Source organism: Chiloscyllium punctatum, chromosome 15, assembly GCF_047496795.1.
Source record: "Chiloscyllium punctatum isolate Juve2018m chromosome 15, sChiPun1.3, whole genome shotgun sequence".
NCBI classification, from domain to species: domain Eukaryota; kingdom Metazoa; phylum Chordata; class Chondrichthyes; order Orectolobiformes; family Hemiscylliidae; genus Chiloscyllium; species Chiloscyllium punctatum.
The window spans coordinates 70,761,969-70,780,201 of NC_092753.1; the positions used below are offsets into that span (position 1 = coordinate 70,761,969).

The 18,233-nt window shown below is 44.3% G+C and overlaps 1 protein-coding gene across 1 annotated transcript in view; it reads right to left on the reverse strand.

Moving 5' to 3' along the window:
• Window positions 1-5,000: 5,000 nt before the first annotated feature.
• adgrg7.1 (adhesion G protein-coupled receptor G7, tandem duplicate 1) overlaps window positions 5,001-18,233 on the reverse strand; it is a 62,903-nt gene continuing 49,670 nt past the window's right edge. The window contains exons 11-13 of the mRNA XM_072584367.1: window positions 11,934-12,095; window positions 10,952-11,108; window positions 5,001-5,630 (exon numbers count right to left, since the gene is read on the reverse strand). Of these exons, the coding sequence (XP_072440468.1) occupies window positions 5,412-5,630; window positions 10,952-11,108; window positions 11,934-12,095 (538 nt within the window). The 3' untranslated portion in view covers window positions 5,001-5,411. The remainder of the gene's footprint in view (window positions 5,631-10,951; window positions 11,109-11,933; window positions 12,096-18,233) is intronic.

The window sequence follows — 18,233 nt, forward strand, 5'->3', positions numbered from 1 at the left end:
TCCATGGACTTTGATGAGGGCTGATTCTCTAAGCCTTTGAAACATGACTGCTGGCACATGGTGCAGGTACAGCAACAGCAGCAACAGCACCTGTCCCCAGATGCCTGGCTGGTTACCCATGTTAAATGGTAAAGCAAGGCATGGATGCTGTGAGCATACAGGTAGGCACTAAGCACAATAAGAGCAAGTGGGCAGCCTGAGGCTCAACGCAGTCCAATCCATGAGCTGCATACCTATCCGTGCACCCAGTGTCCCTGCAGCAGTCTTTCAATGCTGTTGTTGCATGGACAACCACAAAGCAGGCTCCTTATATCCTATCAGTCAACATTATGCCTGCACCGAAACATAGTGGCAGGGAGCAGAAGAAAAAAACACATGAAGAACCATAGGTGGCACAGATCTATATCATTGTAAATAAACCATAATGTTTGTTAATATATTTTCACTTGCACTGATACAGTGTCTGGTGCAGTATGATGTTCACAATGATACCTGGTTATTCATACTTATGTAAATGATGAGGAACCTGTTCAGGTTTCCCAAGTGTGTTGAACATTGTGATCTCTAAGTAACATTCATCTCTCCAAACAACCAAATATTTAATAGCAAATAGCCTTATATGTCAGGGATCCTCAAACCTCAAGCATGCATTTACATGTGAATGTGGAGGATTCTGAGGCTAAAGGCAGAGTCCAGGGTGTGTGCCAGGTGCTGGGCTTCCAACATTCTTCAACACTAACACCTACCTTATGGAAGAGTATCGAACTCGTGATGATTCTACAGATCTCAGGAGGGAAATGTTGTTCCTATGTATCAGGGAATGTTAAGGGAATACAGTGACATTCTCGTCTGGAAGATGTACAATGGGCAATTTGCATGTTCACTGTCTCTCATAGCACAGTAGTCTGAAGGGAAAAGCTTCATAAAGCGCTCCTCTCACAGTTTAAACACTGTCACAGAGATCTTCAAGACCATCAAGGCAATGTTACCCTGAAGGATTGGAAGGAAATGTATGAAAGAAGAGTGAAATAAAGGAGTTTTCTCAGGATTCATGTCAACTTAGTAGCTTTCCCGAGGGAGTGCACCAATGCACATGTCAACTCCCTTGATGTATCAATAACCATGATAAGATGCTTGACTTTGTATCTGTGCAGCAAGATAAGATAGAAGTATCTGAGCCTTTAAAGTGTGACTGAGGATGCAAGGTGTAAAAAGGCAGGTAAGGAAAAGCAGGGATGCTGTGAGTATCCAGGTAAGAAATCTGTGACCTGGGTGCCTGTCCAAGTGCACATGGTATCTTTGCAGTTACATTGCAATGAAAGTTACTGGTGTGCTCCAAATTGCAGGATGAAAATGCAGAAGCATTTTGAGAGTGGATAAGAAATGTGCCATGATAGTGTGGAGAGGCTGCTATGTATTGAATTCCAATATCCATGGACGGGATATATGTGGTGCAGCCCATGGGATTTGGTCTGAGACAATGGTGACTGGTGTCAAAAATGGGCTTCTAGAGGAGCAAACTGTGAGGTAGAATTAGAAACTAACTGCTCTTAGTTTTGTCAGGAATTCTGGGCATCCAGTTTATATCAGGCAGGCGGGAGAATGAGAGACTACATATTAATGAAGCAAGACTGTAATAATGAATGTGATAATGAACAATAACCCATGCCTCTTGTTGCACACTAATGAGAATCTCATCTCGAAATCTAGGACTTCTTTGGTGAAAGTGACCTTTTGGTCTCAATATTGAGAAAAGACTTCTCTGAGAACAGAATTGGGAGGCGAGTTAATGGTGTCCTTCCACCGACACTCTCATTCATTTGGCTGAACTTTCCTCACCCTTAACAATTTCTCCTTCGAATCCTCCCACTTCCTCCAGACCAAAGGGGTAGCCATGGGCACACGTATGGGCCCCAGCTATGCCTGTCTCTTTGTTGGCTATGTAGAGCAGTTGACCTTCCATAATTACAACGGCACCACTCCCCACCTCTTCCTCCACTACATTGATGACTGCATTGGCGCAACCTCGTGCTCCCGCGAGGAGGTTGAGCAATTCATCAACTTCACCAACACATTCCACCCTGACCTTAAATTTACCTGGACCACCTCTGACACCTCCCTCCCCCTCCTGGACCTCTCCATCTCCATTAATGACGACCGACTTGACACTGACATTTTTTACAAACCCACTGACTCCCACAGCTACCTGGATTACACCTCTTCCCACTCTACCTCTTGCAAACATGCCATCCCGTATTCCCAATTCCTCCGCTTCCACCGTATCTGCTCCCAGGAGGACCAGTTCCACCACAGAACACACCAGATGGCCTCCTTCTTTAGAGACCGCAATTTCCCTTCCCACGTGGTTAAAGATGTCCTCAAAGCATCTCGTCCACATCCCACACCTCTGCCCTCAGACCCCACCCCTCCAACTGTAACAAGGACAGAACGCCCCTGGTGCTCACCTTCCACCCTACCAACCTTTGCATAAACCAAATCATCCGCCGACATTTCCGCCACCTCCAAACAGACCCCACCACCAGGGATATATTTCCCATCCCACCCCTTTCTGTCTTCCGCAAAGACCGTTCCCTCCGTGATTACCTGGTCAGGTCCACGCCCCCCCTACAACCCATCCTCCCATTCTGGCACTTTCCCCTGCCACCGCAGGAACTGTAAAACCTGCGCCCACACCTCCTCCCTCACCTCTATCCAAGGCCCGAAAGGAGCCTTCCACATCCATCAAAGTTTTACTTGCACATGCATTAATATCATTTATTGTATCCGTTGCTCCCGATGCAGTCTCCTCTACATTGGGGAGACTGGGTGCCTCCTAGCAGAGCGCTTTAGGGAACATCTCCGAGATACCCGCACCAATCAACCACAACGCCCCGTGGCCCAACATTTCAACTCCCCCTCCCACTCTGCCGAGGACATGGAGGTCCTGGGCCTCCTTCACCGCCGTTCGCTCGCCACCAGACGCCTGGAGGAAGAACGCCTCATCTTCCGCCTCGGAACACTACAACCCCAGGGCATCAATGTGGACTTCAACAGCTTCCTCATTTCCCCTTCGCCCACCTCACCCTAGTTCTAAACTTCCAGCTCAGCACTGTCCCCATGACTTGTCCGGACGTGTCCTACCTGCCTATCTCCTTTTCCACCAATCCACTCCACCGTCTCCTCCCTGGTCTACCACCTTCATCCCCTCCCCCACTCGCCCATTGTGCTCTATGCTACTTTCTCCCCACCCCCACCCTCCTCTAGCTTATGTCTCCACGCTTCAGGTTCACTGCCTTTATTCCTGATGAAGGGCTTTTGCCCGAAATGTCGATTTCGAAGCTCCTTGGATCTGCCTGAACTGCTGTGCTCTTCCAGCACCACTAATCCAGAATCTAGTTTCCAGCATCTGCAGTCATTGTTTTTACCTCGTTGATGATTACCACCTCCAAGAGCTACTGGCAGTATCTGAATCTAAGAGCAATGGTTAATATCTGGACTGCAGTCAGCATTCAATCATTTCCATTCTGGAGACATTCTGTTGGGCACAAGTACCTGAAAAGGTGGGTTCCCTCAGTTCTCCATGTGTCACGGGTACTCCCCACCACTGGTAAAATACCAGCAGAGTTGAGAAGGCAATCCCTGCCATCACAACCGATTGTACACACTTCAGCCATACTAACTGGTTTGAACCATTCAACTCCTTGAGCCCACTCACCTACTCACTTTACATGTGGCTGGCCAGATACCAATCTCTGTTTTTCCTTCCCACGTGGTTAAAGATGCCCTCCAACGCATCTCGTCCACATCCCGCACCTCTGCCCTCAGACCCCACCCCTCCAACCGTAACAAGGACAGAACGCCCCTGGTGCTCACCTTCCACCCTACAAACCTTCGCATAAACCAAATCATCCGCCGACATTTCCGCCACCTCCAAAAAGACCCCACCACCAGGGATATATTTCCCTCCCCACCCCTTTCTGCCTTCCGCAAAGACCGTTCCCTCCGCGACTACCTGGTCAGGTCCACAGCCTCCTACGACCCACCCTCCCATTCTGGCACTTTCCCCTGCCACCGCAGGAACTGTAAAACCTGCGCCCACACCTCCTCCCTCACCTCTATCCAAGGCCCAAAAGGAGCCTTCCACATCCATCAAAGTTTTACCTGCACATCCACTAATATCATTTATTGTATCCGTTGCTCCCGATGTGGTCTCCTCTACATTGGGGAGACTGGGCACCTCCTAGCAGAGTGCTTTAGGGAACATCTCCGAGACACCTGCACCAATCAACCAAACCGCCCCGTGGCCCAACATTTCAACTCCCCCTCCCACTCTGCCGAGGACATGGAGGTCCTGGGCCTCCTTCACCGCCGCTCCCTCACCACCAGACACCTGGAGGAAGAACGCCTCATCTTCCGCCTCGGAACACTTCAACCCCAGGGCATCAATGTGGACTTCAACAGTTTCCTCATTTCCCCTTCCCCCACCTCATCCTAGTTTCAAACTTCCAGCTCAGCATTGTCCCTATGACTTGTCCGAACTTGTCCGACCTGCCTATCTCCTTTTCCACCTATCCATTCCACCCTCTCCTCCTTGACCTATCACCTTCATCTCCTCCCCCATTCACCCATTGTACTCTATGCTACTCTCTCCCCACCCCCACCCTCCTCTAGCTTATCTCTCCATGCTTCAGGCTCACTGCCTTTATTCCTGATGAAGGGCTTTTGCCCGAAACGTCGATTTCGCTGCTCGTTGGATGCTGCCTGAACTGCTGTGCTCTTCCAGCACCACTAATCCAGTATTTGCTTTCCAGCATCTGCAGTCATTGTTTTTACCCCAAAGTTAAAAATCACGCAACACCAGGTTATAGTCCAACAGGTTTAATTGGAAGCGCAGCTCCTTCATCAGGTGATTGTGGAAAGCACAATTCTAAGGCACAGAATTTATCGCAAAAATTTACAGTGTGACGTTACTGAAATTATACATTGAAAAATACCTTGATTATCTGTTGAGTCTTTCATCTGTTCGAATACCATGATAGTTCCACTTCTTTCATGTGTAAATCATAAAACCTTCTTTTAAAAGTTGCATTCTCAGGTTAGCTGTAACAATGGGTGTTAGCTAGACAATATGTTGAAGGTGTTAGCCTCCTATGTTCTCTGTCTATGCCATGATGTTTAGATTGATCCTAATCTAAAACATCTTACAGTAATGCAGCGTTCTGGATGGAAATGAATCGGAAGCTAATATAAATCATTTCCTTCCACGAAAAGTCTACCGAGTGTTGATGATATATTACTGTTGAATTTTGCTGGGAACATAACACATTTTCCCATTATTGCAGCCATGAAGAAACTAAGAGCATTTTAAGGAGGAACAACAAAGGGAATTTATCCTGTCTCAAAAATGCATTCTAATATAAAATGGAAGGTATGGAACATGAGGTTTCGGAGAAGTTCACTGTGTCATACTGTGTGTACAGTTCTCTATTTTCTGGAATGCTCGCACTTTGAAATGAGAATTTTTTTGAATGGACTATACTGATGTTCATATCAAATCTGGAATCCCAGGCTGCATACATCTTTTGAAATGCTTTTCGGCGAGCAGTGAAGAGAATGAAAATCTGTAGACCCTATTAATCAAAGAAAGCAATACTTGAGCAAATTAACTTTATCAGAACACAATGCGGTAAAATATTTTAACAATAGAAAGACAATTTGGCAACCAAGATCATGACCTGCATTTGCTATTGTGTTAAATTTAACTAATTTTTAAAAAAATGAGGAATTCCAAATGAGACATTATTTTTCTACTTAGCAAAATCATGGCACTCTCAAGGATTTTGCTGCTGGACTGCCTCAAGGTAATGCCCTCAGTCCAATTATATCATTTGCTTCATCACAATTTTGTTTCTATGTAGGTTTAAGAGTGGGCTATTCCCTGAAGTTTAGTTCCATTCAGAACCTCTCTTGACAGTGAAATAAAACAAAGAAATGTGGATGCTGGAGATCTGAGACAAAAACATAAATTGCTGGTGAAATTCAGCAGGTCTGACAGCAACTGTGAGGAGAAAGCTGAGTTAATTTTTCTAATCTGGCATTAACATTGCTTCCTCCACACAGACGCCGCCAGACCTGCTGAGTTTCATCAGCTATTTTTCTAATAATGAATCATGCATGTCAGCCAATGACAGAACCTGGATAACAGTCCTAGATTAGAGTGGTGCTGGAAAAGCACAGCAGGTCAGGCAGCATCCGAGGAGCAGGAAAATCGATGTTTCGGGCAAAAGCCCTTCATCAGGAATGAAAGGGCTTTCATTCCTGATGAAGGGCTTTTGCCAGAAACGTCAATTTTCCTGCTTCTTGGATGCTGCCTGACCTGCTGTGCTTTTCCAGCACCATTCTAGTCTAGACTCTGATCTCCAGCATCTGCAGTCCTCACTTTTGCCTAAAACCTGGATAACATCCAGGCTTAGATTCACAAATGGTATATAACTGTCACAATGCGTAAGTAGCAAGCAATGTGAAGAAGAAGGCTAAATAAAAATCAAAAGAATTGAGGTTACTGTAAATCAGAGACAAAAACAGAAATTGCTGGAAAAGCTCAGCAGGTCCAGCAGCATCTGTGGAGAGAAAGCAAAGTTAACACTTTGGATCGAGTGACCTCCTTCTTCAGAACTGATCCAACAGAGAAGGCATTTGGAGTAAGTGGCAAGTTGAATCCATCAAGAACTTGCTCTGGTTTCCATGTCAAGTTTTCCTGAAGGCTAATTTGTTTGGCAAGTTTGGTAAGGTCACAACCAGAATATTTATCTGATGAGTTAGGCTGTTAGCAAGGTGTTTAACAAACAATGATAAGCATCAATTGCGAATTTGCTTTCGTCTAGCATAAAAGCATGCCAAAGCCGCTTGAGAAAAACAGTAATGACGCAGCAAGATTATCTGGGCATGTCAAGATAGCCTCCACCAAATATCTCACCAAACTGTACCACACATCTCATCATAGCCCACAGTACTCAAACTGCTGTAACATTCTGCACTGTGTGATAAGTGGCTTGCTTCCTGATCCCCAAATGCCTAGTCATCATCTACACATTTCAATTCAGGATTAAGTTAGAATGATCAGCACTCACTCAGATGGACAAAACTGTAATCATACTCAATAAAGTGATCATCAATTAGACAATCCTGATCCATATATCAAAACTTTAACCAATAAATTCAATAGCTACTTCTCTGCCAGCAACAACATACTGTGTATAATTCACTATAAAAACACACCAGACTTCCTTCAAAAGCATCTCCAAACCAGGCAATTTCTATTACATTGTTTCCCTCTTAAGTCTCCCTACTTGGTTATTTCTTTTTGATCCTTCATGTCATTGAGACAGAATCAATGTTCACTCTAATATTTGTTGTGCTGCATTGACCTCTGAGTAGTCTGAGTGATATATTTAAACCAGATGCTGTTTGACCTGCTAAATATTTCCAGCATTCTCTGTTATGATTATCATAAAGACTGCAATGGTTCAAGTAAAAGGTAACTTGACAATAAATATAGTCTTATTAGTGCTGTAACCACTTGGCAGAACAAATAATAACTTTTGCACTTAGACTTTGTTAATGTATTCCATTGTAATATAACTCCAAGGTGATTCTTCTGCCCTATTTAACCCTTGATGAGTATATCACCCAGCAGATGTGATTTCTGGTACTGCGAAGAAAGACCATATGTCCATAAGATGTAGGATTAGAAACAGAACTAGAATCATTCAGCGCATCAAGTTTGCTGCACCATTCAATGAAAGCATGGCTGATCTGAGGTAATCCTGCCTTTTCCCGATAACCCTTGAATCCCTTACTGATTAAACATCAATCTCAGAGCTAAAAATGTGTTGCTGGAAAAGCGCAGCAGGTCAGGCAGCATCCAAGGAACAGGAGAATCGACGTTTCGGGCATGAGCCCTTCTTCAGGAATGAGGAGAGTGTGCCAAGCAGGCTAAGATAAAAGGTAGGGAGGAGGGACTTGGGGGAGGGGTGTTGGAAATGCGATTGGTGGAAGGAGGTTAAGGTGAGGGTGATAGGCCGGAGTGGGGGTGGGGGTGGAGAAGTCAGGAAGAAGATTGCAGGTGGTGCTGAGTTCGAGGGTTGGGACTGAGACAAGGTGGGGGGAGGGGAAATGAGGAAACTGGAGAAATCTGAGTTCATCCCTTGCGGTTGGAGGGTTCCTAGGCGGAAGATGAGGCGCTTTTCCTCCAGCCGTCGTGTTGCTATGGTCTGGCGATGGAGGAGTCCAAGGACCTGCATGTCCTTGGTCCATGACTCAACATTTCAACTCCCCCTCCCACTCCACCAAGGACATGCAGGTCCTTGGACTCCTCCATTACCAGACCATAGCAACACAACGGCTGGAGGAAGAGCGCCTCATCTTCCGCCTAGGAACCCTCCAACCACAAGGGATGAACTCAGATTTCTCCAGTTTCCTCATTTCCCCTCCCCCCATCTTGTCTCAGTACTAACCCTCGAACTCAGCACCACCTTCCTAATCTGCCATCTTCTTCCTGACCTCTCCGCCCCCACCCCCACTCCGGCCTATCACCCTCACCTTACCACCATCACCTTAACCTTCTTCCACCTATCGCATTCCCAACGCCCCTCCCCCAAGTCCCTCCTTTTATCTTAGCATGCTTGGCACATGCTCCTCATTCCTGAAGAAGGGCTCATGCCCGAAACGTCGATTATCCTCCTTGGATGCTGCCTGACCTGCTGCGCTTTTCCAGCAACACATTTTCAGCTCTGATCTCCAGCATCTGCAGTCCTCACTTTCTCCTAAACATCAATCTCAGCCTGGAATATACTTCTGAACTAGCCTGAATACCCCTCTGTGGTACAGAATTCCAGAGATTAACAACTCTCTGAAAGAAGGAATTCCTCCTCATCTCCGTCTTAAAATGGCAATCCCTTATTCTGAAATTATGCCCCGTGATCCTAGACTTCCACACAAGGTCAAAAGCCACACCACATCAGGTTATAGTCCAACGGGTTTATTTGAAATCACAAGCTTTCAGGGCTCTGCCTCTTCATCAGATGTTGGTAAACTTTCTAACTGAAAGAGAAACTAAGCCGGAATTTTCAAAGTTGTCTTCAGTGTGGGAGTGGGTGTCAAAACATGCGGGACATCCAGTAGAACCATCAACAAAGAAGCCTTTTTGGGTTATCACTTGCTGGGATAACGATGCCAGTCAAGATCTCTGCTTGGCACTGCTTACCAGATAGAGTAGGCAGCCACTGTGAGTAGGTGCACTGCTATTAACATGGAGGTGACTGGCTGCACAGCTGTGCCAACATTGTGGAGCAAGATAAGTGGCTTTTCATGGGAATTGTGGGATGGGGTATGAATAGACGGGGGTTCAGGAAGCTCAGTGGCAAGGGCACAGGATTGTTTTTTAGCAACAACCACTCCCCACACCCCCCAACCTGGCAGGCAGGCAATGAGCTGGGAACAGTGTTAATCCAGGCTGTGGTGTGAACAGTCCCTGAAGTGTTTGTTAATTGACCATTTTAGATCCATAAAATTAGGTCAAGTCAAGGCAATCGACCATGGGCCTCACTTACCTGGAACTAAATTTTTGAGGGTGGCAGGTCATTGCCAGTGCCAGTCCCCCAATTTTCTGCCCTTCCTGCCACCATCTTCGATCATTAGGTTTTCTAGGACTGGCTGTGACTTCATGTTGTTGGGGAAATTGAAGACAAAAGATGGAGCCTTGAAATGATATTTCCAGTGGTATGCAAGGCAGGACAGGCTATTCAGAGAAGTCCATCATGGCAAAATGGGTAGAAATATGGGCATAACTGGAAAAGTATCTGGAAAATCCACCTTTGGGAGGAATGTAGACCTGTGGAGTTCAAGTGGAGTAAAGCTGCTGTTGGAAGATGACTACAGCCTCAAAATAAAAGAACTGTATACATTGAATGGAGAAAGATAGTGTTTTGAAGGGATTTGTGGCAGAATGTGGTGCAACATCTTTCAAAGGAACTGCCAGTGTCTATTGATAACACTAAAATGGTCAACAAAGATGGCAGAGAGACCCTCTCCCTCCCCCAACCCGCCATCCCCAATGGTGGCATTGGCAATATATAGAACTGCCAATAATCCATGTGATCTACCATTGTTTTAACAGCCAGTACAATTCAGTTAATTTTTATTAAATACATTTTAGCTGTAAGGTCATGCTGTAATTATGTTGCTTTTGGTTTCATTATTCAAGTAAATGATAAAAGTAAAATGGCAAAGAGGCACGGTGGCAGTGGGCGGCACGGTGGCACAGTGGTTAGCACTGCTGCCTCGCAGCGCCGGAGACCCGGGTTCAATTCCCGCCTCAGGCGACTGACTGTGTGGAGTTTGCACGTTCTCCCCGTGTCTGCGTGGGTTTTCTCCGGGTGCTCCGGTTTCCTCCCACAGTCCAAAGATGTGCAGGTCAGGTGAATTGGCCATGCTAAATTGCCCGTAGTGTTAGGTAAGGGGTAGATGTAGATGGGTGGGTATGGGTGGGTTACGCTTCGGCGGGGCGGTGCGGACTTGTTGGGCCGGAGGGCCTGTTTCCACACTGTAAGTAATCTAATCTAATCTAATCTAATCTAATCTAAAATGTTGTGCATTGATTTCCTCCATTTGGGTTGTTCGGTATGTTTTGTTTTTTTTAAATTTATTGATTTTCACAGGGAATCGAAAGACTACATTTATATACTTTTTCAATACAGTACCTCAATTTCTTCTTCCTCACTGAAACTAAATTTTCTTTAAGCAGCTGCACATAACTTACAATCTTAGGATTTGCCATCAGCCACACTTTATTCATTACTCTGTCAAAAGTGGAAATATTTTATATTTGTCCAATATCATTACCAGCATCAGCATCTTGTGTTTGATGATTCTGGAAGAAAACTTTACAAACCTGAGTGGCATTAAGAGCGCAGAAGAGATAGCTAAAAACAGCTTGTGTTTCTTCACGCTCTATAAGCATCAAATAACCTAGACTCCATGTTAAACACAGCACAACAGCTACTGATAAGGATCCCATCATTTTCTTTGCTGACGTAGCCTGTTTCGCACTGTAAAAGAACACAGTAATTAATGAAGTGTTTGCTAATATTAAGCATTTTACTGATTTTAATAAATTATACTCAGGAGATGTTTCAATAAAATGTTAAAGTGATCTCTATAGTCTGGTTCATATATCAAATGAGAAAATTAATTATTTCACGCTTAGCTGTATGACTTACTAAATTGCTTCAGACCTTATAGTCCGAGTAGAACTAGTTACATACTGTTTCTGGCAATGGGATGGAGTGACTTATTATGACTTTCACTTGCTTTCCAGGGAAAGAAGCTGACCTGAGTTTTGGAACATTATTTATAAATGGGAGATTTTTTTTAATGCCAGTTAAGAGACAAATATCAATTTTAAAGTGTGAGAATTCTTCATAAAATAATTAATATATAATAATTCGTAAACATTTATAATAAATTTGGAATCAAATGAAGGGTGTATTTAACTTGGAAGCAATTAACTGTTTACCATAACTAAACAAATATTACTGGTCACCAAAAGTCATGGACAGATTGCGATGCAATACTTCTACGTTCTCTGCTATTGACTGAAAGATCTACATTCCATACGATAAATCAGTGATCAGCTGAATTTTAAAGTGCATAGGCAAAAGAAGGATCTTAAAAAGCAGTTGCTGAAATATACCAATATCAACACAGAATCTCTGAGTCACTAAATGATGCTTTTAATACTGACAGAAGTGAGCTAATATGTTCAATCTTTTTGATCAGAGAGGATTGTTTGAATGTGGGATGCATTGTTGGGTTTGGAAAAATTGATTTTCATATCAATTCAAAGCAAGTTAACATATAATATCTTGCATTACCTGCAAGTACCATGGTCTTTGTTGAACAGCACCAACATTGTCACTAGAGCAAACATGACAAAATTAAATAGTAGCAATATCGCAACTGGAAGAAGAAATCCCCACAGCATTGGCTTTGAAAGTTCCAGGTTCCCATGAAGATCAAAACCAGAGAGCCAGCAGCTGAAAAACAGAAACAACAGCAAAGTTTGATGAATAAAAGACACTGAACAGACAACAAAGGGAGACTCGTTCACTTGTTTGTAAAATCCAAATGCATGGTAAATGATGCTTTGAATGTAAAACACCCTTGTCTAAAATATTTTGCTTATGTGGTATGAAATACAGTGAAAAATGTCATGTGCGCTTATTAGCCTATGTCAATGTTTATGTTCCTCCCAATTCCTTTCCCATCCTTTTAACTACATTAAAGTGGCTTCCCATTCCGTTCAGGTACAGGCTTTCCCCAGGTTACGAATGACTGACTTATGAACACCCGTACTTACCGAACCAACTTCCGTAAAGCCTATTATTCTAAAAAAAGGGTTACATACAATGGTTCGTACTAATGAACGAACAGATTACTTTGCGCGACGCTCAAGACACAGCATGTTTTCAGTGGTTCATCAGCCCAAGGGAGAACAGTGTCATGCTGTCGTTTGGAACAAATTGTGTCCCCAATTCGCAGATGGTTTTAAAGAGTTCACACCTGAGGGCATCACCGAAGCCAGGCAAGCTGTGGCTGATATTGGTAATAATCAACTGCAGTTAGACATTAATGAAAGTGATGTCGTAGACTTGCTTGAATCCCATGCCGAAGAACTGACCAATGAGGACCTTATGGAGCTGGAGCAGCAGATGATAGCATTTGAGGAAGAAGGCCAGGTCCTAGAAACTCCAGAACCCAATAGGTTTTTGACAAAGGAATTAGCTGAAGCCTTTCATCTCATTGAAACAGGGATGGCAAAGTTAGAGGAGCAAGATCCTAATGCAGAGAGGTTCACCAAAATTTATCAGATATTTCTCAGCTGCTGCAAGGCCATTTATAATGAGAAAAAGAAAAGCTCTGTTCAAGCCACTCTTAATGTTTACTTTAAGAAATTGACTTCAGAAATAAACCTCCATTCTCCAGCAGCAGAATCAGACCCTGACTCAGCACCAGGCCCATCCTCTCCAGCACCAGGCCCATCATCCAATTCATAAAGTAATCTTAATTATTAATTAACGCTCCCTCTGGTATGCAAGACATTGATTGGAACAAGAATAAGTGTTAAGCTTTAATGATTTTATTTTCTATCTAAACAGTTTAAGAAATGTTTCTTCAATGTTTTTTATATGCATGTACACACACACATTTTCTTTCTCTCTCAATTGTAAATATTGTACTGTACTGTAGTTACATTTATTATTATTACTGTATTATTATATTTAAGATGTTAAAATATATACTATATACTAAGACAAACATTTGAATAATTGACGCTAGATGTGAACCGTACATAACTTCTGACTCCTGGGGTGGGGGAGGCCAGAACTAGAGGTTATAGGTTTAGGGTGAAAGGGGAAAGATATAAAAGAGACCCAAGGGGCAACTTTTTCATTCAAAGGGTGATGCGTGTATGGAATGAGCTGCCAGAGGAAGTGGTGGAGGCCGGTACAATTGCAACATTTAAAAGGCATCTGGATAGGTATATGAATAGGAAGGGTTTACAGGGATATGGGCCGGGTGCTGGCAAGTGAGACTAGATTAGGTTAGGATAACTAGTCGGCATAGACGAGTTGGACCAAAGGGTCTGTTTCCGTGCTGTACATCTCTATGACTCTATGACTTACATACAAATTCGACTTACAAACAGACTTAAAAACAGAACTCGTTCGTAACCCAGGGATTTCCTGTAATCATCGAGCTTTCCCTAAATGTATCAATGTCACTTGCCTCAACTATGTATTCTAGCTACTCACTGGGTAAACAAACTCCTGGATTCCCTGTTGCTTGTGGACAAAAGGCAAATTACTTTACCGGACACGAGCATATCACGTGGATCACAATAAATTAGTCTATTATTGATACGCAAATCTGTGTGTTAACTGTCCTGAGTCAATCAGGCTAGATTTTTAAATTAATTTTAGATTTTAAGTAAGTGATTCTGAAGACCATTTAGAGGTCACAAGCAGAATGATGATTTTCTGCAGATTACAAATAATCAACTTTATTTTTCTTAGTAAAATAGTTCTGTCCAGTGGAATTCATGAGGTTTGATTGACAAAATGAAAGATGAGGTGTTGGGCTATAGAACCAGCACAGGGTGACACAGCACGAGTGAAAAGTTGCAAAAGTCCTTTCCAGAGACTGTAAGACAAGAACTTTATTTTACAATTTAACTTCTAGAAAATAAATGGTTCATCATTTTAGATTAGATTCCCTACAGTGTGGAAACAGGCCCTTTGGCCCACCAAGTCCAGACCGACCCTCTGAAGAGTAACCCACCCAAACCCATTTCCCTCTGACTAATGCACCTAACGCTATGGGCAATTTAGCATGGCCAATTCACCTGACCTGCACATCTTTTGTGATTGTGGGAGGAAACCGGAGCACCCGGAGGAAATCCACGCAGATGCAGGGAGAACATGCAAACTCCACACAGACACCTGAGGTTGGAATCGAACCCAGGTGCTAACCATGAGCCGACGTGCTGCCCCTTTTCTTGGTGAATAATTAAACAGATATCACAGTTACTAAAATAATCATGTTTACATGATTTATGTGTTTTATAAAAGGAAAACACAGATGCTCTAAACATTTAAAATACAGTAAAAAGGATAAAGATTTAACTCTCTGCATTTATCTCTCATGTTGTAAATTACTAACTTCTAATTCTGAAGTAAAATAAGCTCTTGAAAGTAAGTTTGCTGTTCATGCTTCAAATAGTTTTCAAATTATTTTAAAAATATCAGTTACTTTTGTAAGCTAGAAATGTACATGCTTCAAAGTGTTCTTTAATCAGTTGACAAAATTATACCAATGCACATAGGGATATTCTCAGGCCTTGACGTGGAGATATTTGCATGTTGGGAATTGAAAGACTGGGTGTGGTTGTTATTTGCCTTCACCTGACAGAGTAACATATCCAGCAAGAATATCAACTCAAAGCTAAGACTTTGAGAAAGATAGAAGATTCTAAGTAAAACATATTGAAAGTAATTAAGAAGACAGAAAATAATTTTACAGATATAATTAATTATAAAGTGTGAAATATGTCATTTTGATGTCTCTATAAAACCAGAAATATTATATCCATCCATTCACAGCTGAATGAAGAAAATATAACAACCAAAAACTATTGGCTGGATTTTACCAAAATCAGCAAATTGTCAGTCTTGGGAGGTTTCATGGAAAGTTTCTCTCTGTGAGCTTTAGTGAGTTTTCTCATGTCATTCCCCATTGCTCACCTCATTATGTATGCACCACCAGCACTACAGCGCTGCACTCATTCTGTTGTGTGCATATCAGAAGTACTTGCCACTGTCAGGAACTTCCGGGATATCTGGCACAAGTGCCATATTTAAAGATCAGCTATGCATCAGGTACAATCCACAACTAGCTCTTTACAAGGCATGTGTGGGAGTAAAGTGAAAAAGACTAGCTACTGAGTGCACACACGTGACACCAGTGACTCTTCGTTACAAATAGAAATTCACATTAATTAATATATTATTACTTTAGAGCTGAATATATGTTGCTGGAAAAGCGCAGCAGGTCAGGCAGCATCCAAGGAGCAGGAGAATCGACGTTTCGGGCATCAGCCCTTCTTCAGGAATGAAGAAAGTGTGTCCAGCAGGCTAAGATAAAAGGTAGGGAGGAGGGACTTGGGGGAGGGGTGTTGGGAATGCGAAAGGTGGAGGGAGGTCAAGGTGAGGGTGATAGGCCGGAGTGGGGGTGGGGGCGGAGAGGTCAGGAAGAAGATTGCAGGTTAGGAAGGCGGTGCTGAGTTCGAGGGATTTGACTGAGACAAGGTGGGGGGAGGAGAAATTAGGAAACTGGAGAAATCTGAGTTCATCCCTTGTGGTTGGAGGGTTCCCAGGCAGAAGATGAGGCGCTCTTCCTCCAACCGTCATGTTGCCATGGTCTGGCGATGGAGGAGTTGAAGGACCTGCATGTCTTTGGTGGAGTGGGAGGGGGAGTTGAAGTGTTGGGCTACGGGATGGTTGGGTTGGTTGGTCCGGGTGTCCCAGAGGTGTTCTCTGAAATGTTCCGCAAGTAGGCGGCCTGTCTCCCCAATATAGAGGAGGCAGCGGATGCAATAGATGATGTGTGTGGAGGTGCAGGTGAATTTGTGGCGGATATGGAAGTGTCCCTTGGGGCCTTGGAGGGAAGTAAGGGGGGAGGTGTGGGCGCAAGTTTTGCATTTCTTGCGGTTGCAGGGGAAGGTGCCGGGAGTGGAGGTTGGGTTGGTGGGGGGTGTGGACCAGACGAGGGAGTCACGGAGGGAGTGGTCTTTTCGGAACGCTGATAGGGGAGGGGAGGGAAATATGTCCCTGGTTGCGGGGTCCGTTTGGAGGTGGCGGAAATGACGGCGGATGATACGTTGGACATGGAGGTTGGTGGAGTGGTAGGTGAGGACCAGTGGGGTTCTGTCCTGGTGGCGGTTGGAGGGGCGGGGCTCAAGGGCGGAGGAGCGGGAAGTGGAAGAGATGCAGTGGAGGGCATCGTCGACTACGTCTGGGGGGAAATTGCGGTCCTTGAAGAAGGAGGCCATCTGGGTGGTACGGTTTTGGAACTGGTCCTCCTGGGAGCAGATGCGGCGGAGACGAAGGAATTGGGAATATGGGATGGCGTTTTTACAGGGGGCAGGGTGGGAGGAGGTGTAATCTAGGTAGCTGTGGAAGTCGGTCGGTTTATAGTAAATGTCCGTGTCAATTCAGTCACCCGAGATGTAAATGGAAAGGTCTAGGAAGGGGAGGGTGACCGTCTGAGATGGTCCAGGTGAATTTGAGGTCAGGGTGGAAAGTGTTGGTAAAGTGGATGAACTGTTCAACTTCCTCTTGGGAGCACGAGGCAGTGCCATTACAGTCATCGATGTAGCGGAGGAAAATGTGGGGGTGGGGCCAGTGTAGCTGCGGAAGATGGACTGTTCCACATATCCTACAAAGAGGCAGGCATTGCTGGGGCCCATGCGGGTGCCTATGGCTACTCCTTTGGTTTGGAGGAAGTGGGAGGATTGGAAAGAGAAGTTGTTCAGGGTGAGGACCAGTTCAGTCAGTCGAAGGAGGGTGTCGGTGGAAGGGTACTGGTTGGTACAGTGGGAAAGGAAGAAGCGGAGGGCTTTAAGTCCTTCGTGATGGGGGATGGAGGTGTACAGGGACTGAATGTCCATGGTGAAGATAAGGCGTTGGGGACCGGGGAAGCGAAAATCATGGAGGAGGTGGAGGGCGTGGGTGGTGTCCCGAACGTAGGTTTCCGCAGCCACACGCAGCTACACTGACCCCACCTCCCACCTTTTCCTCCGCTACATCGATTTGTTATTGTTGATGACCATACTCCCCAACTCAGAAACTCATGTCCTCCAATGCACTACTGTCTCTCAGTCTTATATGTTGACCTGTGTCACAATTGTTGTCCCCTCTGATGTCCAGCATGCTGCATCCAGTCCACAAGATTGACTCCCCCGATATCCTTACCACAGAAATGGCTCTTGATAAAAACTGAAAGAACTGTGGATGCTGTAAATCAGAAACAAAACCAGCAGGTGTTGGAAAAGTTAAGCAGGTCTGACAGCATCACGTTTTGGGTCCAGTAATTCTTCCTCAGATATCCTTGATTTCCATTTTGATTTCCAGTGAACTAATGCCGAGAGATGACCCTGGCTCATCCCCTCACCAGTTTGAAACATGAGCCCCAGCTGGTGAGTGACCAAGCACTAATCAATTTCTATGTAGCTCCCTGGCTCTTTTACCAGTAATCCCCTGACTGGTTGCACTAGTCTGCAGGACTGACTGAGCACCACTCCCTGGACTGTAAGCTACTGAACCCCTGATTCTATCTAATCCAAGTAGCCATGTGACTGCTTCCAAACCCCTAGATTGAATTTGTGGTGATATCCTTGACTGTTAGTAATCTTGATACTTGCTGGTGGAATTCTTGTCTCGTCATTCAAACTTAAATTCAAAGTCTAACATTTTTTTCTGGACATTGAACATCTCAGTTTTTCAATCTTGCCATATTTTCCCAACTGGCTCATCCGATGTCCATGTTCAGAGACTGAGAGAATTCTGTCCAGAATGTTATGTTCTCAGTGATAGTAATACTAGACAAGGGAGGTA